Raw genomic sequence first — 23,681 nt, 5'->3', positions numbered from 1 at the left:
AAATATCCAATCAATGCCGGATACAAACAAGCGAGAAGAGGGCGGGGGCGGGGTGTGTGTGTGCAAATGCACTTTAAAGATGCAGCCTGTGGACACCCCACCTACACACACCCTCACGTCTCCCCCTTAACTGCTCCCAAGGATGTACAAAATGCAGTCCTTTCACAAGCTTTTAGAAAGTTTTTTTTTATTGGTTACAACGATATAAAATGCATCCTCTGAATTCCCCCTAGTCATTAAGTGCTTGCTAGCAACAGCATAAGAAAACTTTCTGTACATCTGACAAGCTCGCTCAAGTGATTTATTTCATGCTGGAAGGGGAAAAAATAGCACACAGCACTCTTAACTTGTCTGTCTACAATTAACCTCTTTTCCTCTCTCTCAAGTCTACATTGGTTAAAATCAACGGACAACCCCTTTTGTATGTCAATTTGTAAATTTTAATGTTTTCATTAGAATAGTCTTTTATATCACTCTCCGACAAGAAACAATAAAATAACTAACAGCAAACTTCAATACAGGAACACTCTCCAGATTAACAGCTCAAACAAGAATGTAAAATGTAAATCACATATAATACAATTGAAGCGTCCAAAACAATTTAAATAATTTTAAATATTTTATTTTTAAATGGCTACAAATGTTTTTTATACAATATTTCAACATAAAGTCCCCATAACAGAAATGTAACAAAATGGGAATGATAGTGAAAAGGTTAAAGTGGCACAAATTCACCAAACAAGTATTAAACTACAAATTTTAAGAGGTAGATTACTTTTAGAGTTGAGAACCAAAAAAAAAAAAAAAAAAAAAAACCAACAACAACAACAAAAAAAACACATCACGACATGAATAAAACCTAGCCATTTTCCACTGACTCAGTCATTACTTAGGGGAAGGCATATAATGCATGGAGAAATTAAACATATACTCAGGAATAGGCCAATTTGTTTTTTTTTTTTTTTTTTTTTTTTTTAATCTCTATTAGAGACGGAGGTGTAAAACCTGCTATGTAGATCCCTTTACACTTACGTGTAGACAAACACCTACACGGGCCTGTGATACATGCCGGGCACTGATGTACTGCTGCCACCTCCAATAAGATAGCAGTTAGAAATTAGTGCCAGATAATAACCTGAGAGGATCATGTCCATTTGGATATATAAACATGACACTGGAAGAGGCATTAGAAAAAGTCCATACGCAATCTGGTTTCCTCTCCATTATGCTGGCAATCTGCTTGGGATAAAACAACAACAAACAAGAACAACAACAGCAAAAAAAAAAAAAAAAAAAAGAAGGCTAAGAAAGAAGCTAAATGCCTCTCTCAGTCTATAAATTCATTTAAAGGAACAGCATCAAGAGCTGGTGTGTGACCAAAACATTTTAAAATGAGTGCATCAGAATGTGTCATCCCTGAAAAGCTACACCCACTTACTGATAAAACAGAGAACTTGCTTTGCAAGGTCAGGTTCAAATCTCTGCTTTCTCTGCCACGTGTCAAACACCAGGGCCACGCTCATGTCTGAGTTCCCGGTCCTGGGACCACCGTCTTACAGCGCCCTCCTCTGTGTATCTCATCACCTGGGAGCCTGGCACCCATGCCGGGCGCCGACTCTGACCAGGGTAACAAGGGGCCTGTGCTGGCAATCAGTTGTGTGATAGCATTTTGGGGTCAGCTTCACCTGGTCTTGCAAGCTTGGTAGATTTCATATCCTTTGCCGTAGTGCTTATCCTAAGTTGAGCATGCATTATCTTTATTTAGTCAATTAAGGTGTGCTTTGTTTTGGGGGGCTTTTCTACAGGAAGTTCCTAGAAAATAAGAAAACTGAAGATAAATGACAACATAACACAACCTTATATGAATCGACCATGTTAAAGAAAAGGTGGGCAGACCACGGACAAGTGTCAAGACAGGGGCAGGATGACGGACAGTGTCAGAAACGTGGGCGTGCCACTCAAAAGAGACACAGACGTCTCTCTGGAGCGGTGTGGCAGGGATGGTAGGTGAGAAATCCGAACTATTTGATGTTTTTAATCAATCACGGGAAATGGGGGAAATTTGGTCTAGAATTTCATTTTGCTTTCTCTATCACTTCTTTAATACACTGCAATGGGAACACAGTATCAAAAAAAAAGTGGCTCTAAAAGCAGCATTAAAGAATGTAATTCTTGAGATTCATAAAGATCAAAGATGTGTTAGAAGGGAGCAGAAAATGTACCTCTGTCCTTGCCCTTTCGTCTCACAGTCCACGGAAATGAACCCTCAGCAACAGCTCTAAATGCAGTCAGTCCCACCGCTGAGCCACACGTGGGCTCTGACCCGACCCAACCCGACCTGGAAGGGGAGCCCACCTGCCAGCAAGCGCACTGGATTAAGAGCTGGTAACAGAAGAATCGGGAGATGGTGGTATATGCCTGGTGTCCTCTGCAGCTCTGTCTTAAAACGGGATTTGGAGCACATGTCTTTTTCACAACCTGATCTGGCATAATGGCCTGTGCTCCAGGAAATGACCAAATGGCAAATTCTGCTGAGTCCTCAGTGTTGAATGGAAAACTGACTTCGTTCACAAGGCTGACTGCAAGCAAATACTTGAAAATCTGTGGAATCCTAAATTGGCATTTGAACGTAAAATGCCTGAGTGTTGAAGACAAGCCCTTAATCACAGTTATGACGAAACACACAGGAAAGGGTGTGCTGCCAGTTCCGGGGTTAAGTCCTCGACTATGCAACGGAGCAAGGACAGCGAAATCACTGAAAGCAGGGTGAGAGCGGGTATTTCCAAACATGCCATGAAATCGTCCCTGAATAAAATTTACAAGCAGAAATGTACTGAGAAGGAAAGAAGACTAGTTAAGACAACTAACTTCTTGCCTGTGTGGTACAACACCACGGGCTGAGGATGAGGCCTCTGCCAAGAGCCCCGGGCTGACACTGATGGACTGCCACATCCCCCAGGCCTGAGCCCGGGGTCCTCGCTTCATACCCAGCTCACTACAAGGTACTGAGAGGACCACAGCTCTCTGAAGAAACGCTCACTCTTCTGCCCAGATAGTCAAAGCATGATGTCCCACCAAACGTCCATTGCGTAATTCCTAAAAATACTTCCCAAGTTTATGGTCACTGTGTAAGTGGACCCCCATGAAAAACACACGTCCTTCAGCTGTGTCCACAGCCCAGTTTCAGTGACTCCCACAGAGTGAGGACCGCCACTGGGGAAGCCTGCTGCTACCACCTACAGTCACGATACTATCAATGTCTTCTTGGCTGATTCTTTCCTGTTTCCATTTAGGCCCAGTTTCATTCCTGCAACGCTGACTTTCAACCAAAGCAAAATAATCAAAACTAACTGGAGCAAAGAGCAGACACACAACGTTATCAGGCACTTCGGTCCTTTGCAGTCTTAATGGTTCTTCAAAAGCAGAGGATGAACTTCACGAATCTAGTTACTCAAGGGGCTTTCCTTTATAACACTTTAATTTTTTCCCATTAACTTTACCCTTGAACTGTACAAATGGGATCCAGTACAAAATAAATGATTCTTCCATAAAATAGCGGAAACAACAGGAAATATATACAGTACATTCTAAAGCATCAACCACCTGGGATATGTTTCTTAGTACAGTCTGTGAAAATGATGGCATGGTTTGGTTTCTTTAACCTTGAAAAGGACGGTTCAAGAATGTCCCGTGGCTGTGGAACTTCCAGGACACAGACTGAGGACAAAGAGGTACACGGTCAAGCTGCTACAGGCGGGCAGTCGGGACAGCTGATAGACAGGTGCTCACGTCCACTAGTGCTGTGCACGTGTGCGCCCGGGCCAGAGGCCAGGTGCTGAGCAAGATCTACACCAACCGTCTGTTTAGCCCTTTTAGGAAGCAGCTTTGAAAAAATCTACTGTCAGCCCTTGGCTACATACTGATCTTCTCTCCCTTTTCAGCCACAACCTAACGGCCAGCACCAAGGGCTCCACCTCAGCGACTCTGCAGTGATCACAGCACCGGTGAGTCTCGTGACCTCTCCCGACGGCAGTGCCCCTGTTCCCGCACCCCACCCCCGGGGTAACCACGTCTGTTTGCTTAAAACACTGAAGAATGCTGAGACGCTGAAAGTTACAGCTGAGAAAGCCTAGAGGCACGCAGCTCGCTCTAAAAGGACCAGATTTAAACGCTCTGCAGCAGTCCCGGCTGACGATGAGTAGGTTCCCCTGAGATGGACCCGCGGTCCTCCTTCCCAAGAGTGCACGCCACTCACATCTGAGTAACTTACGAAGTCTGAGAGGTCAATGTAACAAATTCAACTAAGAACAGTTCTAAGCAAGGAAAACAGGGAAGAAACAGTGAAATCCCCCAGATCTAGGATGAGCTCTGACGTCGCCAGTGGGGAAACAAAGGCACTGACACGTGGGACGACCTGCCCTGGGTCCCCATCTGAGCCTGAAAGCACCACAAGGGCCTGGCCTCGGCACACATGCTCTCCCGCTCCTCCTCTCCGTGGGAAGCGGGCTGTTAGTCACCTTGTGCCCGGACACACCAGGAGTTGGGGGGGGAGACATACGGCATTTGAAAAGGAATAGGGTGCTATGTTTTGATTTATTTTAACTAAGAGGCAAGTTTTTAAAATTAAAACAATAAAAGCAGTCTCAGTTGCAAGAACTTAACCACAGAAATACTAAGCAAGACTGTCATGTGGCTGGATCGAACTCCAGGATCCATCTGAACATAAGAAGTGAGCTACGATCAGGAAATAATATAGGTGACACTGGGATACCACCCAAAATAAAGAGGGAGCTTGCGGGAATTTCACCTTTTCCTAGCAGGGTACTTCTGGGGAGCTTTTCGTGGTTTCAAACTCAATTCATAATGGGCCCCGTTTAAAGAAATGGTACCACTTTGTGAGCCCCACGTCTGAAATCAAAGCTGTGTGTGTCCAGCGCTACAGCGGCCAAAGCATGACCCTCCTTCATGTCTGTCTACACCTTAAGCAACAGCTATTTCCTTTAAATGCTTGTGTCAAAATAGTGCAGGAACAAGAAAAAACAAAAACAAAAAAAGAGCCATTGGGCAAGGAGAGTGTTTTCTTGCAACTGTCTCCCCCCACCCCTGGCTCTTGAGCTCTGAATCCTCTGGCCTTGGAGACAGGCTTACCTCAAGTCCTTCAGCTCCTGCTTGCCCCCGCTGTCCTCCCTCCTGCTCTCGCTGGGGTCTGCAGCGGCTGCCAGCTGCAGGCTGCGGGTGATCGGCCCACCGCTCCGTTCTCTAGATTTGACATTGAACCGGTCTGTTCTTTTCTTACTAGCCAGGGCCGACTTGCTCTGTAGGACAGCCCGGCTTTTCTGTGCCCTCACGTGTAGGCTCCGAGACGTCTTGCCCGAGAGCTGGGCGGCGTGGTTCTTGGCTGCAGCTTTGGGTTTCTTGGCCTCGCTGTGAGTCACTTTGGCCATTCGGATCGGGCTTGAGTTCCTTAAAGAGGAGCTTGGTTTTTTGGACTTAACCGAAGCTGCGAACTTAACATTCTGCTTGGACCTGAAGGACGAGGCAGGTGGCGGGAGCGACGTGGGGCCCGAGCTGCGGGCTCTGGTCTTGCCCAGGGGCGCCTGCACGCTCTGCATTTTAATCTCCGCATCCGCGGTCCGCCTGCGGTGGCTGCTGCTGCTGCTGCTTTTGTCACTACCCGCAGGGGATGGATGCCCACCTTTCTTGGATGAATGGGAAACTTTTTTTTTGGAAGGGGAAAGAGGCTTTTTGGGACAGCTGAAGGCGGCGTGCTTGTTCAGGCTGCCGATGTATGTGAACTCTCGGCTGCAGTACGGGCAGATGTGCGAGGCGGCCTCGGGGGCATGTTTTAGGTCGGCCTTCTGCTTGGCAGATTTGTTTTTTTGAAGGATTGCTTTCTGGACAAGCTGGTTTTTTTTCTTCAACGCATTTAATTTGAGCTTATTCGAGGACATCTTGCTGAGCTCGACGCTGAAGTTCAGCCTTTTGGGCTGCCCCATGCGTCTGAAGGCATTCTTCCCGGCGTTGTCCAAAACCACCACGCCGTTTTTGGGCTGCACGGTCTGCTTCAACGGGACGGGGTTCTTCTTGGGGGTGTACCTCTTCTTGTCGCTAGCGGAAGCACACGCCAGGATGTGTTTGTGCAGCTCGGGCATGTTGTCCACACCCTTCCCACACTTGGTGCAGCGGATGGCGGTGGTAAACGTCTGCGGGATGTTGTGTGTCGTGAAATTTGTGGCCGTCACGCCAATGCCCAGGGGGCTGCGGTGATGGTACTGAAATGGAGGCGGTTTAAAGCTCGGGTAATGCTGATTGAGACCCAATCGGACATCCGGATCTTTCGTCTTTATTCCAGAAGCCATTATTTTTATGGTTGTGTAAAGCTCTTCGGAAGAATCGTTCAACTCCTCTTCTTCCTTAGATGTTTCCAAAGGATCTTCCGGCAAACCCTGCATGTGCTCCGCACGTGCCTTGCTGGGGTCTGTAAAGTTCTGGGGCCTCAGGGTGCCACTTTCAAACTCGTGGTGTGTGCACGCCTCATCTGGGTGGAGGTCGCGCTGGTGCTGCTGCAAATTGCACAAAAAAGCAAATTCTTTTTTACAAACCGAACACACAAAGATATTCCCCACTCCATGAAGCAAAAAGCGATGTTCTGACAAATCAGTTTTAGCCTTAAAGAGCTGCACACAAAATTCACATTTGAAGGGCCAGTCTTCAGCATGAACGGATAAATGTTTGGTTAGATCTTTAATGGAAAGAAAAGGCGATTCACAGACGTTGCAGACAAAGTTTTTGTTGAATGTCTCCTGAACGACAGCCCGCTCCGCGGCAGCCTGGGCTTCTTCCCTGGCTTTCAGATCCTCGTTCTCTAACTCCTCCTGCTTGAAAGAGATCATGGGGAGAGAGGCTTCCAGGTTATCCCCTGAGGACACCACGGAGGAGACTGCGGAGAGGGGAGGTGGTGAGGGGGAGGAGGAGGACGATGACGAAGAGAAGGAAGATGAGGAGGAGGAGGAGGAGGACGAAGAGAGGGTCGGAGGCCCAGGTGAAGCAGCAGACGGAAGGGGCTCCACGGAAGGAATGGGAGACGGCGAGGGAGACACCGTCGGGGACAGAATCGGAAGCGGGGACTGGGCGGCGGCATTCGAGAGAGGAGAAGGACAGGCATGAGGGGATGTCCCGGAGGAGGCGGCTGGAAGAGGGAGAGTAGGAAGCAGGGGAGGGGGTGGCGTGGCCACGGTTAACACAGGAGGACAGGGTGGAGGGGAAGAGGGATTGGTTGGGGTCAAGAGAGGCGGCAGCTGCCCAGAAGAAAGGGAAGACGTCTGCGGGGCAGGTGACCGAGGAGAAACCTCAGGAGGAGACTCAGCAGCTGGGGCAGATAAACCAGAGTCAGGACCAAGGAGGTCAGGATCCGGATGGGGATCTGGGGGTTTACAAGGACTGGGGCTCCTGGTCACATCCGGAGCATTTTCTACAGGTAAATCGACGCCGTTGTATTCATTGAGAAGAACCTTCTGCAGCATGCAAGTGGTTGGCTTCTTTTTCTTTGCGGCATTGCAGGCTGGCTGCACCAAGTGATTCTCTTTGAACTCCTTGCCTTCGGAGTCACTGCAAGGCTTTTTATGCACGCTGAGATCCAACACAGACTCCCACTGGACCGGCATCTTGCCCGTACCCTCAGCCTTCTGTTTTACACCGCTCGATAAATCCAGCGGCTGCTGGTTGCACACATTGCTAAAGGAAGAACTAGCTGCCCACTCTTTAGGTACTTTATAGTCATCAAAGCCTGGCGGGCTCCCAGTTTCCCTCTCGTCTCTCCCAGACAAACTCCAGGCTGGGGAGTTGCTATGACTTTCCAATTTGGGCTTTTTGGAGCTTAGAACTGCCTCCGTCCACGTGGCTTTCCCGTCACCTGGCTTTCCGAAGTCTCGGAGGGCAGGACTGTGCTGGGGAGAGCTGGGCGGAGAGCTGGTCCGCCTCTTAAACCTGCTCGAGGTCACAGGCAGCATCGAGGCAGGAGCGGACACGCAGACAGGGCCCAACTTGGGTATCTCAGCGGCTGAAATCCCTGCGGGGGGAGTTAGTTTCTCCTGGGTTTGAAGAAGCTGTTTGAGCTTCGATGACAAATACACGTTTTTCTCTTTGTGGAAGGACACGGCCTCTGTCGTCGCTATGCTGAGGGGCAGGCTCAAGGAGCAGGAGGCAGCTACCGGCTCTGACTCGGCTTCAGCTTTGATCTTGGGTAACACAGGAGGACTAGTGGTTCTGCGCTTCTTGGACTCACTGTTTGTGCTGCTGGAAGGCTCCTTAGGAAGATCATCTGTGACAGGGGCCTGTGTGGTCTTTATGTTTTGAGTAATTTCCACGGTAACGGGCGCCAGCAGACAGTTTATGCCGTACACGTCTGCGGGGCCGGATTCCATCTCAATGACGTCACAGTTACTCGTGCTGCTGCTGGTGGGAATCTTGCCGTCGATGTAGTAATTGAGGTTTTCGGAGATGTTGCTGGAGATGTCCATGATGTACACGTCGTCCGCCTCCCCCTCCTCCTCCGGCTCCGTGCTGGGCACGTAGACGCTCTGGGCAGGGGGCGCCTGCCCGGCCGGGGGCCGCGGCTCCTCCAGGAGGCCGCCTTTCCGCCGCACGCCCTTGGGGATGAGATGGCGCTCGTGCACTCGGCGCTGGTGCCGCCGCATGTTGGTGTGAGTCCCAAAAACCTTCTTACAGTATTTGCACGGATGCAGCTCTTTGACGTCCCCGTTCTCTTCTGCAACGGAGGAACGGACCGTTTCTTGCGAGGCTTTCTCCGAATGCAAGGCTAGACAGTCTTGCCCAAGCGCGGGAGGAGGCGCGTCCTCCCTGGGGGCGGCCGCGTCCCCGAGCGCCAGGCCGTCGGCGGGGTCCTCGGGCTGCGGCGGCGTCAGGCTGGGCTTCCGCTTCAGCCCCGCCTCGTGGCGCCGCTCGTGCCGCCTCCTGTTGATCTGCGTGCCGAAGGCCTTGCCGCAGTACTTGCACTTGAAGGCGTGGTTGACGGTGGACAGGTGGATGTGCGTGTGCCGCTCCAGCCCCTGTTTGGTGGTGAACTTCCTCTCGCAGTGCTGACACGGAAACAGGAACGTTTCGAACACGTCTCCGTTGGCCTCCTCTTTAGCTCTGGGAACGGTGCTAACAGGGGTTACCTCTGGGGAGGCCTCGGGAGTTTCCTTCAAAAGCGCTTTTGGTTCTTCTAATAAATCCTCTGGCTTCTCGTCACACCGTATCTCAGGCTCCTTTGGGGAACTTTCATTTGGCACGTCAGCTACTGTGTCCCCCTCGTCTTCCAGCTCCTCCTCTTCCTCCTCTTCCTCCTCCTCCTCCTCCTCCACATCATTGGCCTCACAACGCGTGGCTTCCAGCTCCGCTTCTGGTCCAGTCTGAGGCTCGCAGGCAGGGGCAGGGACCTCACGCTCTGGAAGCACATCCTGACTGCCAGCCTCCTGCGGGACGGCCGGCTGCTCGACGGCAGAGGCTGAAGGCTTCTCGTCTTCGTCTTGGGGGCCTGGAAAGCACAGGAAGGCAGAGGCACAGGAGTGAGGGCAAACACTAGCCACTCTGCGATCAAACTGCACTATTCGAGTTATTCCTCTGATCACATAAACCGTGCCAGAGAGACTGCGACCACAGACAACTCCGTGCTCTCATTTATAAAGTTATACTGGATATAAATCCATTTCATTCCTTCAACAAATGTTTACAGAGCACCTGCTGTATATCAGGAACTCGGTGGGCAGTGAGGGTACAGTGTGAACCACATATGCCCACAAGGAGCTTCCCTGTTCACTCACACACAGAAATCCTACTACTGAAAACTGTGCTGGAGGAGCTAATCCCGAAACTCAGAGACGAGTCGTGAATTTCAATTTTCCGTGATTCCAAACTGAAACAAGGAAGCTGTGGACATCTTACCAGATGAGAGTCTGAGCGGTCTGTCTGGAATGGATTCTCTCTCTTTCCTGATTAAAACTATATATGAAGCTAGAACATTTTCCACAATCAGAGGTTTTTTTTAAGTAAAAAGAGTTTCAGAGATATCTCTTCCAAGCCTGATCAAATTCATCGAGGACTAAGGAGTACCTCAGAGAAGGAAAAAGGAATCCCAAGTCACCTCTGAGTCTCCATGCCCAGGAGAGACCCACTCTGACGGGACCCGAGGTTAAGTGGTCGGGAAGGCTCACCAGCAAGGTGACAGGTGAGCAGAGACCCAAAGGAAATGAGTCCTGCACAAACCTGGGGGAGGAAACGGCAGGTGCATAAGCTGAGTCAAGGGCCTGCTAGACGTGTTCGAGGAATGGCCAGGAAGTTGGAGGGGCCAGGGAGGTGGGGCAGGGAGGAGAGGAGGAGGTAACATCAGCCCATACAGAACCTTGCAGGCTGCTGACCTCTTCTCTGAGTCAAAAAGGGAGCTAGCAGAAAGTTCTAACAGAAAAATATGACTGCCTGGAATGTTAGAGGATCACTCCAGCTGCTATGTTATGAGGAAGGCAGAAAACTGTAGGTGGACAAGGGTGGAGGCAAGAGCCTCCATATCCTCCAGAAGGGCAGAGGGGAGGGCGAGGGTGGCAAGGGAGGAGGCGGGAGCGGTCAGACTCTGGACACATCTTGGAGATGAAGCTGACAAGACGTGCTTGCTGGTGATGGGGGGGTTATAAGGGTCAAGAAAGTGTCACAGCAACTGCAGTTATTCTGTTCACTGAACTGTATTAGACTGGGGGGAAGTCTTGAGTGTGTCTGTGTGCACGGGGGTGGGGGGGGAACGACTAGAATTTACTCTGGATGTGCTGAAGTCTGAGGTACCTGATAGATATCCCAGTAAAGACATTAGCTAGACAGGCACCCTGGTAAGGACATTAGGTAGTTCCACAAAGAGGCTAAGCCTAGAAAGTGCCAATTCCTCAGACTAGCCACGGCGCCTGGAGCTGGGCCTGGACGAAGTACCTGGAGAGTGAACACAGATAGAGAGGGGGGTGACTGTGTCCCCAGATGACTGCAGTACCCAGAGGCCAGAGGCATAGCCAGGGAGGTACCTGCCAGCCAAGAAGGTGCTGGCCCTTACCTACAGAGGGAGTGATCAGCTGTGTCCAGAACTGCTGATGGGCCAGGTAAAGTGGAACTAAGAACTGAACGTTCAGGAGTTCCCGTCGTGGCGCAGTGGTTAATAAATCCGACTAGGAACCATGAGGTTGCGGGTTCGGTCCCTGCCCTTGCTCAGTGGGTTAAGGATCCAGCGTTGCCTTGAGCTGTGGTGTAGGCTGCAGACTCGGCTCGGATCCCGAGTTGCTGTGGCTCTGGCGTAGGTAGCTCCGATGAGACCCCTAGCCTGGGAACCTCCATATGCCGCGGGAGCGGCCCAAGAAATAGCAAAAAAAAAAAAAAAAAAAAAAAAAAGAACTGAACGTTCATTTGCCAAGGAGGAGGTGTGGTGATCGTGACAACAGCATGAGTGGAGCACTGGGGACAAATGCCTCATGGAATTCAGAAGAGAACAGGAGGAGGAAGGGGAGGCAGGGAGAGGAGAAGCAACTCTTTCAAGTGCAGCTGTAAAGGAAGCAGAGAGATGGGGAGGGGCCAGAAGGAAACGGGGACGGCCAGGGCCTCTGGGACAGGAGATGCTGATGATGGTCCACGATGCTGCCTTCTCTGCAATGCCACCTAAGCCTCTGCTCGATGCCACCCCTTTTACTGTAGACACCAAAGAGTTAAAGAAGGTCCTGCAGAAGGAGGGCCGCTCCCACCTCTCCGGGTTCTATGAACTGGCTCCTCCCCTATTCGCCAGACAAACATTTACCACCTGTCTCTCAGCACCAGGTGAAAAAGGCCATCAAGCGCCTTATCCTCAGAGAGCCCGCCCCACTCTTTAACAGGAGCCAAGCAGGCAGGAAGCAGTGCCATCAGGAATTCGTGGTTAAGCTTGGGGAAGGACATGCTGCTACAGAAGCACCTAGGAGGATTTCCCAGTGGCCTGGTTTATCAGGGAAGGCTCTTCAGGAGAAAGCACTAAGCAGGTGGAACCTGAAGGCCAAGGACAGAAGAGGAAAATCAAACACGCAGCACACTATAAATGAGTCTGGACTTGGCTGGGGGCCATGGGGAGCCATTAAGATATTCTCAAGCAGGTGAGTGTCATCCGGGAGGTGTGGCTGTAACACCTCTAAGGGACTGGGAAGAGGCAGAAAACCTGTACTGATGCAGTGGCATGAGAAGGGAGATGCTGTCTACACTGAGAGATGGAAATGGGAAGATGCAGAAGAGGCAGGAAAAACAAAGGCGCCAGACCACTGAGACACAGGAGTCCTGTCAATAACTCGATGACTGCTTGGACAGAGGGGGCACGAAGGGGTTTAAAAGGCCAACCCTTCCAAGCGCTGCCCACGCAAGGCACAGATAACAAGCTCAATGACTGAGCCCTAGTCTTGCTGTTTCCCGGGACTGGCGGTCTTCTTTTTATCCACCTATTCCCATCACCACTCGCAAAGAGGTTTCTGCCTCTAAACAGACACTGGCCTTCTCTCCTCCAAACACATTTCTTAAATTCCACGAGGTTTCCACAAACTAGGAAACCAGTCATTTGACGGTGGTAAAGTACTTCAAATTAGGAGCTAACTCCTTTTCAGATACATTTTCAACAAAGACCTAGCATACTGCTAAAAAAGTCAAAGTGAAAGTAACAATTCTAAGCCTCAAAAATTCTTTTATAGAGTTCATTTTTAGCCAAAATCCATGACTTCTTTGAATGGAAAAAAAGATTCTGTCACTGGTAAACAGTCCCAGATTTAAAACCGTCCAGACTAATACACACCCAAATGTGTCCACACATCTGATGAGGTCTGGTGAGTTTTCAACTTAAAGGAAGGTGTGCAAAACACTAAGGAGGAGTCTAGACCGTGTGCTCAGTACGCAGACCACTTTCTGAAGACCAAAGAGAACGTTCAGGAGAAGCTGACCTCCACACTGCACAGAACCAGCACTGACCAGCCGTTCCATAAACAGGTAAATATCAAGAATCTTTTTTCAGAGGGCCTGATGTTGTATCAGGAAAAAAGAACTCTTCTGAAGTACTGAAGGGGAGAGGAAACTGTTGAAAAAAAATTTTTTTTTTTAAATTCTGCCACAAAAGGTAGTAAGGTACTCTAGTATTTTCGTTGTTGTTATTCAAACAAACGTCTTAGCAAACCTGCCATCAGCAGGCTTAGAACTTAGTTTCTCAGGGCTCTGGGAAATAGATTTGTCTATTCTTGCCATGTAAGATGCCACAGAACATTACAATCCTTTATGCACAACTCTTTTTTTTGGTCTTTTGTCTTTCTAGGGCTGCACTCATAGCATATGGAGGTTCCCAGGCTAGGGGTCTAATCAGAGCTACAGCTGCCGGCCTACACCAGAGCCATAGCAACTAGGGATCCGAGCTGCATCTGTGACCTACACCACAGCTCCCGGCAACACTGGGATCCTTAACCCACTGAACGAGGCCAGGGATCAAACCTGCAACCTCATGGTTCCTAGTCGGATTCATTTCCGCTGCCCCACGATGGGAACTCTATGAACGACTCTGAGCAAGCTCTGATCTCTGCCAACTTTGCTACATAACAAATTAAGACACACCCCTCACATCTACTGGCAAGAGTCTCCATACAGTGATCAGTCGCCGTGGGCATAGGGCAACTTGCCTTCAACCCATGTCTTTGGACATTGTAGAGGGCCCAGACTAAATTCTCGGAAGGGGCTAGAAAGCAGAAAATTTTGTGGGAAACACAAAGAAATAAAATAGGAATTTAAATTCTAGCAAAAACCAGAAGCACTTTTCATTCTAATATATAAGATCAAAGGTATCTTGATATTATTGGGGAAACTTAACTGAAGTACAAAACATACCTCAAGGGTATACATGAAAAGTGCCCAGCAAGGTGAGATGCTTACCAAGGAAGCACCCTGCTGCGCCCACCACCTGGACCAGCACTGGACCAGTACCGGCCCCAGAAGCCTCCTCATGCTCCTGCCGGTCTGGCTTCCAGCACCACAGACTGGCTTCCAAGGTTTGGAGTTTTACAAATTATTTCTAAATGCAATCATACAGTAGGTTCCATTTTATTTTAACCGGGGAATAACCTCATTTTATTTTATCTATTTATTTATTTTTGGTCTTTTTGCCATTTCTTGGGTTGTTCCCACGGCACACAGAGGTTCCCAGGCTAGGGGTCGAATCGGAGCTGTAGCCACCAGCCTATACCAGAGCCACAGCAACTCAGGATCCAAGCTGTGTCTGCAATGCTGGATCCTTAACCCACTGAGCAAGGCCAGGGACTGAACCCGCAACCTCATGGTTCCTAGTTGGATTCGTTAACCACTGAGCCACGACGGAAACTCCCGAAATAACCTCATTTTAAACAAGGAAAGTCTTCAGTAACTATTTGAAGGGGAGGTGGGATAAATTTGGGCAGCCTTTTTGCTGTTTAACCCTTTAGGGTTTTGAGGTGATTCTAAGAAGAGCATTCCAAGAGATACAAAGTGACAGCACCCGGCAATATATGCCCCACTCACTCAGGTCCAACGCCCAAAACCTACCTTCCGCAGAATCTCTCATATTTGCAGAGCTGGAATCTGGCTCACTTGTCTTCAGTTGTGTATCTTCGGTTTTGTTTGCTTTGTTTTTATTCTCTTGGGATTTTTTCTTCCCTGAAACACAGTATTTATTTATTTGTTTGTTTATTCATTTAGTCACTCACTAGTATCCTGAATCCTTGAAGGAGACAATGGCTAATCTAAACATAGTAAACTGTGTATTTCTAGGCAATTATTATCTCAGATTCCTGAAGAAGAAAGAAACTGATGATGAACATGAATGCTTTTAAGTCATGTCAAAGCAAAAGAAATTCATAAATTCTGTATTTTTGAGAATCTTGGGCAATAGTTCCCCTTACAGCTGTAAAAGCTATCAAACTTATAATGCATTTGAGAAAAGTTAACAATAATGAAATCCAAGGAAAATTACATAACAGCACTAAATTTCAATATCACACACTAGGAAGTGGCAAAAGTCTAGTTATTTATAAGAAGCACATTAGAGAAAAACAACACGTTAAAACTTGAGGCCCTTTGAAAAAATGATTATAAAAGGCACCTACACATCCACTAACCGTATCTTAGTTAAGATATGATTATCCAGACTTGCCAAACTAAAACAGAAGCATATCAAATACAGGAGCAGTTCTGAATAATTCCTGTCAGCTGGCATGAGGGGTCCGGGGGACCCGACTCTGGGCCCAGTACCATTTAATATTCCATTAACAATTCGGAGAATGCAAGTCAGGAAACACTAACTGCATTCCCGGTGATAACACAGTTCACAAGATTAAAACGCAACACATTTCTGACAAGCTGGAACAAGGAACTCAAGTCACCAAGATACAGATAATTCTCTACAGAAATACTAATACTAAAGGTTTGGAAATTCAGTTTCTTTAAGATTTAATCAGAATTTGTCATCTTTTCCCAGGTAGCTTTTGTTTTTCAGTTTTTACTCATCTTCCCCAAACCTTTCTCTTTCTGCAATGCTCTCCCAGTCATCAGCTCAAAAGCTCTAGGAGCTGTCCTATCTCCTTCAGGACAAGCCTCTTAATTCCTTATCTCTGACTTGATAAAATGACAAACTAGAAACCAGTCATAGCTGTTGGAAAATGGTATTCTCCACAGCAGAGGATCATTACAGAGGCGTATATAATTAAGTAAAATACAGACAACAGATGAAAATGAGGTCAGAGACACAAAATCATCACGGCAAAGATCATAATGATTAAAAATAGAAACATCAATTACAATACAAAGCAAGCATTAATGCTAAAAAAAAAAACCCTAGATTTTGATAACTAAGGGATTCAACAAGAAAAAAAAGTATAAAATAGTTAATAATCGGCCATGTGTTAGTCTTAAAAGTATAAAATACTTAATAATCAGCCATTTGTTAGTCTTAAAATATCACTTTAGGGAGTTCCCGTCATGGCGCAGTGGTTAACGAATCCGACTAGGAACCATGAGGTTGTGGGTTCAGTCCCTGGCCTTGCTCAGTGGGTTAAGGATCCAGCGTTGCCGTGAGCTGTGGTGTAGGTTGCAGATGTGGCTCGGATCCCGCGTTGTTGTGGCTCTGGCGTAGGCTGGTGGCTACAGCTCCGATTAGACCCCTAGCCTGGGACCCTTCCATATGCCGCAGGAGCGGCCCAAGAAATGGCAAAAAAAAAAAAAGACCAAAAAAAAAAACAAAAACAAAAACAAAACAAAAAAATATCACTTTAAATCCCTAATTCTTCAGCCTGTATAAAAAAATAAAAAAATAAAAAATAACTATATAAAACCTTCACTCTAATTCATGGAAACACACTCATCTGTTCGTTTCTAAAGGCAGCTAACATGGAACCCAGGACACGGGCCTACACTTCCCTGGAATCAGACTGCAGAGAGATGGCCAATCTGCCTCCCCAGGTGGACGGGCTACAACCCGAGCCCCTCCGTAAGGGGCAAGGACATGGACGAACCCTTCCATACTCTAGGAAGTGACCTCCTCTTTTTCAAGCTTCCTCCCTTTGTCCACTGAACAGCTCTTAGCCTAAATCTGAGGATGACAGAGCCTCTTGAGAAATGCAGCTGTTTTTAAGGTAATCTGGATTCAACCAGTTTTCTTATCCTCATTATGACACTTGCCTGGCCCTGTCTGTGATGCCTGGTCCGTATCAGACCACTGGTGGTGAACAATGCAGAGATAAATGACTACCTCTACTGCTGCAGTTCATGTCTGATGAGGTTCACAGAAAGGGCTCCCAGGGCCCTCAAGTGCTTGACTCAGAGTTATCTGCAGAAAGGTCTCCCCTGGATCAAAACCCCAAAATAGTTATGAAACATCAATACCACCTTATGTACGCCAAGCGGGGCTGAGAACACGACCCCTTTCTCACTAACCTCTTACTTGCTACTCTGTGCAGATGGGAACTTCTGAAATAAACAAAAACAGAGGTCTAAACCTCTTATGTATTAACTTTACATACATTTCTTTTTTAAAGAAACACAGAACAATCCCTTGCAAAAACAATTCAAACATTTTCCTGAAACCTAGCAAGCGTGCTATGAAACTAGCAGCAGCAGACTGTACAAAAAAGAGGGTGGCCTATATGTAAACAGAGTGTTAAATAAGTAAAATTTCTAGATTTACACAAAGCAAAGCACCACTTTTAACTTCTGACCATTCATTAACATATACTAAGAAGAATGAAATCACATAACTAAAAGGTAAAAGTGACAGTTTAAGTTTTAATCCCTGCAAAAAGAGTATTAGAACACTCCGCTGATAGTGAACATCACACGTCTCCCACTGGGACTCTCCACACCTAGCGAATGAGCGGTGCCATCCTACACCCCTCCCCAAAGGTCCTCTTTAAAAACCAGGGCCAGGAAATCCCGACGCCCCGTGAAGAGAAGCCACCTGCGGTAGGGACACGTGCATTCTACTCAAGGGGCGAAGAGGAGGTCCCCCCACAGGCTGCTACAGGCCACCAGGGCGTCTCACCTGCAGCGCAAGTGACTTTCGGGGCCAAGCACCCTCTGCTGTGGAGCTGCCTGATCACAAGAGGACACTGAGCAGCTCACCTGACCTGCACCCACTAGGTGCCAACAGCAGGCCCCTCCTTCTAGCTGTGACAACAAAGTCTCCAGAGGCGGCCGGAGGGCTCACCGAAAAGGGGGAGGGGGTGTCTCTCGGGGCTAATCCAATACAGTAGCAGTCACCAAAGACACCGGGACTCCACAGCCTATATACATACTTAAAATTTTAAAGGACTTGAATAACACTAACAAACCAATTCTAAAAAGTAAGAAATGAAGCAATTAGACTTGATTCCTAAGTGCCGGTGGTGAACACTGACAGACTGTTTATGACAGAAATGACTTAGGAGTCCAATCATCACACTCACTCACGGAACTGAAACTACCTGGTACATGAAATGATTTTCTCAGTCTTTATCAGAACCCTCTAATGCTCAAGTTACTTTCCATTAGGACTGCAGACTAGAGGTGAAGGGGCCACTGAAATCACCTGTCCTACCTGCTACTTTGTGAGAGAAACTGCAGACCAGGGTCCCAGGGAAACCACCAGTCTATGACAGGAGAGCAGTTAGAGCTGGAGTAGCCTGACTCACTTAGTCTGCTCAGTGTCACCCACAAAGCCATCGACTGACTTGTAATAACAGCAGCTGGACCTTGCTGCATTTCCTGGCTTCTGTTCTGTATGTAATCAAATTAAAAGAAAAAAACAAAAACCACTTATAACCAAAAACAACCTGTAAGGACTGTCACAAAGACAGGGGGACGTGTTAGTTTCTGGCTGTGGGCAGGAGGCACCTGGAAAACCGGTCCGGCAGAGCCGCTGGGAGCCTGGTAAGTACACGTGTGCACTTACCATCAGGTTCCTGAAGGGTCCTACACAGAGGCTCTGCCAGCTGCGTGCTCCGCTTGGTCTAAACAAGAAAGACACAGGAATGAAACACAAGCAACATGAAATGGAGACGATGACAAAGAACAGAATGAAGGACAGGACAAGACTTGACCCACAGAAGGGAAGGAAACACACAGATAGGAAGAAAAGTGAATGACACAGAGGAAAACAGCAGTCATCCGCTGCATGGGGCTTCTCCCCCACCCCAGCAAGCTAATCACCTTTTGTGTTCTTAATTGGGGACAGGATGTGGTATACTTACTCTCAGGCCTATCCCATGTCCCTGCCTTAGAACTGCAGCCCTGACCCCTTGTATAAAATTTATTTATTTTAGGGCCGCACCCACAGCATATGGAAGTTCCCAGGCTCGGGGTTGAATCAGAGCTGTAGGTAGCTGTTGGCGTACACCACCATCACAGCAACGCCAGATCTGAGCCACATCTGCAACCTACACGACAGCTCACGGCAACGCCAGACCCTTAACCCACTGAGCGAGGACAGGGGTCGAACCCGCAACCTCATGGTTCCTAGTCGGGTTTGTTACCACTGAGCCATGACAGGAACTCCCATGACTCTCATTTTACAAAGACACCCAAGGACCAGAGAGTAAAGTCACCTGCCTGATGTCAGACAACTAAATTGTCTCTGGAGTCAGAATTCAACCTGTGGGTGACAGGACCAAGAGTGCTCTACAACATTTAGTTAAGACCAAAAATGGCATCATAAGAATATCCTATTCTTTACAAAACACTTTATATCCATTATTTCACTCGGTTTCAAGGGCGAATGAAAGGCAAGTGATAGAAAGACTTCCACTACATTTACAGAGAAAGAACAATCAAATTGCAATGCAATTTTTTTTCCATTTCCATTTTCTCTTATGCCAGAAACAAGTTTCAGTCAACAGCACAGAACACCAATTTGTATATGTTAAATAATAACAATAAAACTGGATTTTCTAGGGAAATAGCTTCAATACAGAGAAATCTGACAGCGGCAATGACTACATTTTAAAGACAACGTGTAGCATCATAGCGCTGGTGCCTGCAATGCAAGTTGCAAAAAACCAAAACCGCCTAAAGCATCACATGAATAATTTAAGTTCTGGACTATGTTCTCTTCTGATGAACTAGACAGACACTAGGAAATTCTAAAGAATAATATTTCAGTTTAAAATGTTCAGCCATCAGAGAGAATGCAACATTCTAGAAGGCTTGCTCAAGTTACATTAAAAATTCATCACAACAGTGAAGGCTCATGCATTTGGTGATTTAAATGAATTAAATTTAGAACCATATGTAATTCTACGTGCGCTGCCTGCCTTCTTGCTGGGGAGCTACCCAACTCTGAAGCATAAAACCAGAATTCAGGCTCTGGGCAAAGAAGCAGGTCTATCCCATCTTTGTTTGGGGATCCGTGTATCTTACTCAGGTACACGGATGGTTCCAAATTAGGCAAGACTCCACCTGTGAGGGTTCCACATTCATACCGTGAATGGTCATCAAGGAAAAGGGCTGCCCTGAACAGCAGCCAAGACTGACACACACACACAGCTACCAAGGGGGGTGTGCCTGCTGCCTCCAGGGCCTCACTCCCGCAGCCCGCAGCCCTGCGACTGAACTTCACCCTCTCCAGGCTACTGGGGCTCCACTTGGACAGTTACCTTTGATTGTAAAAGTACAGAACCCAAAATTTCCTTATTTGCCCCCAAGTCTCTCACTGGCACTTGACAGTTTGATAGGCTTTTACATCTTAAAATTCTTCTCCCAAGCCTTAGATACGACTTAGAATGTCCTCCTTCTGTGCACATTCTATTGCAAAACCTTTCTCTCCTTCCTGCCCTGAAATGAGAGGGTTCCTCCTGGGAAATGTGGAGACCGGAAGCATCTTGCACGCAAGGCGGAAGAAAGGCTTCAACAAAGTATCCAACCAAGTGGAGAGTGCAGGTCTTAGAGAACAGAACAGATCTGGAATAATGGAATTAATGGTCTATATTCAAAGGTGAGAGAGAGAAAAGCCCTACAATTTGGAGCAGAAGGAGCCCTGAAGGTGGTTTAACCAAGTTTCCCAAATACACTTCTCTGAGCTCTAGCTCATCACAGAATTGCCCAAAATCTCACAGCAAATTTGTAAATCCAGGACTTTTTTTATTCCCATCCAATTCACTACCCCAGCCACTGTGCTTTAACAGCCTTGTTAGTGACACTGCGGGTTCCAGGTTCACCCTTAAGAAAGAATTAACAGTGCCATCTGTACTTCAGGGAAGTTTTAGAAAATCATAACGAACAGACAAAGTCATGATACATCTTCTTGAATTTCTGAAAGGCAAGGGAGTAGTTTCCATGACAGCAGGCTCAAAAGAGGATGAAAAGCTTAAAGGGGAAAAGGCATAAAGTTTATGTTAAATGACTTCTTTGTAGGATTAAAAAAAGCCCCACACAAACAAGATTTGTAACAGATCAGGTAGTAAGGACAGGGAACCAACGGATCATAGCAGAACTGTCAGCTTCAAGAATGGCCAAAAAAGTGCTGTGTGTGAGCTGCCAGAAGGTGGTCAGGGTTAGGCCTCAGCACTGTTTTCTATCTGGCAGTGGTTTAACATTCTGCAGCGGGTGTGATGAGCAGAGAGAAGAGAAGCTGTAAACAGACGTATGAAATCAGGCTTTCCACAAGAAATTAACAGTCCATTTCGACATCCTTCATGTATCCTTTAAAAAAAAAGAGAGAGAGAGAGAGAAGATATTGAGTTGGCTACCCTGGAGATCATAAAAAGGAACTGGCCAGCCCATCAGGAAACCTGTGGCAGCAGGACTAATGTGAGAGACTGTGACCAGAAAGGCCTCCTTGTGTAAAGGTCGAGGGTGTTACACACGCAGGAATGTGTTATCAGATGATCCGAAGTGGATGTAACAACTGGCCACGGAGAGATCACTAGGTAAACAAGCCACTTGGGGCCTTAGCTGCATCCGTCCATGGGGTTTCAAAGAGAGAAACCTGAAGCAGAAAGATGCTGCAACAGTTGGTTCTTATGAAAGTGATATGCTATACATTTTCTATAGGTTTCGTCTACATAGAAAATAACTTTGAAGTGTACCTGGTAGTAATAAAAATTCTGTTAAGCTCCTAGGGCATAATTTCAAATCTTTTCCTGTAGCTGAACTCCTCACCAAGAGCTGTCTGTAATCCTGGAGGCAAATTAAAAAATAAAACCTCTCTGGTTTTAAGTTGCTCATGGTATTAAAACAAGACTCTAGGCTTTGCTTCAACAGAAACAATGGAACAAAGTTCTGGATTTTTCAGTGCTGCAGATCCCAGTATAAATTCCTGGAATGCTTGCATCCCTGGCGAGGCGAGGGGCGGGGGGTGGCGAGGTGCACCGCCTTTGCCGCTGCCTGAGAGGCTCTGGCTCCCCAGCTTTTCCTCTTGCAAATGTCAGGCTGATGGGAAGAAGAGCTAAGATCACATCTGAAGGGTGCCTTTCTCCTTTTTTTTTTTTTTCTTTTTTTTAAAAAAAAAGGTATTTAGCAGCTTTGACCGGGTAATTCTAAAGACTAGAAATGGTTCCCCAAATAAAATTTTAGTAAATTCAAATTACGAAAGCTTTACATTTCCTTACACTCTTGGGAACCTCAGAAAGTCTTGTGGCATAAACAAAATGGTGTTAGAGACTAATTAAACACTTCTGAAACTTAAACAAGCTGCTAGCCTGTTCTGTTTTACAATTAAATTAATTTCTTGGGTTTTTCTCAGGGGTTTTCAGTAGCCTTTATTTTATAGGGAAAAAATATATATCTGAAGTCTGAAAACTTTATATATAAAGACTGAGTTGGTAACTGCAAAGTAAAGACCTTAATTCAAGTTCAGGTGTTGGTCCCCTGTGGCCAAACAAACCAGGCCTTGGGAGCTGTGGAGGGAGGCAGTGTGCTACAAGCACCTGGCAACCTTAAAACAGAGGGAATGGCCACACCCTTGAGAACTGGTTAGTCTCACCTAAAAGGAAAGTCTTTTTTCCCCCTCTCAAAGCCCATGGTAAATGTTACAATACTGTATGCTGATGAATTATAAAATTTAGCTTAAAAATATTTTCGGGAAGTAAAATCTAGATGTAAATCGGAGTCAACACACAAAAATTCATTCTTTACATTTCTACACAGAAATGCTCACAGGAGCAATGGTCAAGCCATACCCCTAATGAATAAAATCAGGCTACAATTTAGCCAAAGATGTAAACCAAGAGGATCTGCATTCAGACGTGGCAGGTGGCTCCCAGTGATGAGATTAGTGAGAGGGTTTGATACTTGCTTCTCCATGGGTTTGTATTTTCTAATTTTTCTAGATGAACATTTGGTTACATGATGTTTAAAAAAAAAAAAAAACCTACAAAAAACAAAATTAAGGAGACAACGGAAAATGTTTCATTTGGTTCAGATTAACATACGCAATTTTAATTTTACATCAGAACAATCTGGAATAGGCTCAACTTTCTACTTTGCATGCACAGCAAAAGGTAATGCTCAAGTGTTTCTCTTTTCCATCCTCTAACTGTACACCCCCAAAATGCACTGTCCCCAGAAACACCAAATTCACAACAGAGATACAGTTACAAAGATTCAAAAGGGATTTAAAATACATTTGACCCTTGAACAACTGGAGTTCTGAGAGCTGACCCCTTACAAAGCTGGAAATTTGTGTAAAACTTTTATTTTATTTTTTTTAGGGCTGCACCTGCGGCATATGGAGGTTCCCAGGCTAAGGGCTGAATCGGAGTTACGGCTGCCAGTCTACACCACAGCCACAGCAACGCTAGATTCGAGCTCCATCTGCGGCGTATACCACAGCTCATGGCAACGAGAGATCCTTAACGCACTGAGCAAGGCCAAGGATCAAACCAGCCTCATGGATATTAGTCGAGTTCATTTCCACTGAGCCCCAATAGTAAAACTTTTAGAGTTAGCCAGCCATATACACGGTTCCTCCGTATCTGTGTTTCTGCATCCTCAGATCATTTAATACTGTACTATTCACTACTGAAAAAAACCCCACATGCAAGTGGAACAGTGTTGTTCAAAGATCAACTGTATAACGGACATTAAGTAGCCCAAACCGCTTAAGCATTCAAGTTACACCCTCAGCCTTTTTGCACAGATCCTTCAGCTCTTATTCCTATGCA

The 23,681-nt window shown here is 46.8% G+C and overlaps 1 protein-coding gene across 7 annotated transcripts in view; it reads right to left on the bottom strand.

The window, feature by feature from the left end:
- Positions 1-23,681, bottom strand: part of PRDM2 (PR/SET domain 2) — a 120,287-nt gene that overhangs the window by 27,020 nt on the left and 69,586 nt on the right. For 5 of the 7 annotated variants that reach the window (XM_021097561.2, XM_084962865.1, XM_084962867.1 and 2 more), the window contains 2 exons: positions 14,599-14,709; positions 5,149-9,538 (listed from right to left, as the gene is read on the bottom strand). In XM_021097561.2, coding sequence (XP_020953220.2) covers positions 5,149-9,538; positions 14,599-14,709 — 4,501 coding nt within the window. Of the gene's footprint in view, positions 1-170; positions 1,813-5,148; positions 9,539-14,598; positions 14,710-18,475; positions 18,534-23,681 lie in introns of those variants that run through there. The other 2 variants (XM_084962869.1, XM_084962866.1) reach the window with 2 other exon arrangements.

The sequence above is a fragment of the Sus scrofa genome, chromosome 6, assembly GCF_054392235.1.
Source record: "Sus scrofa isolate SSC_HxYL_T2T_F1_AM1 chromosome 6, Sscrofa_HxYL_maternal_Yorkshire_Landrace_v2.0, whole genome shotgun sequence".
In the NCBI taxonomy this organism is placed as follows: Eukaryota; Metazoa; Chordata; class Mammalia; order Artiodactyla; family Suidae; genus Sus; species Sus scrofa.
The sequence above is the reverse complement of the archived record's forward strand: the minus strand, read 5'-3'. Positions and strand labels throughout refer to the sequence as shown.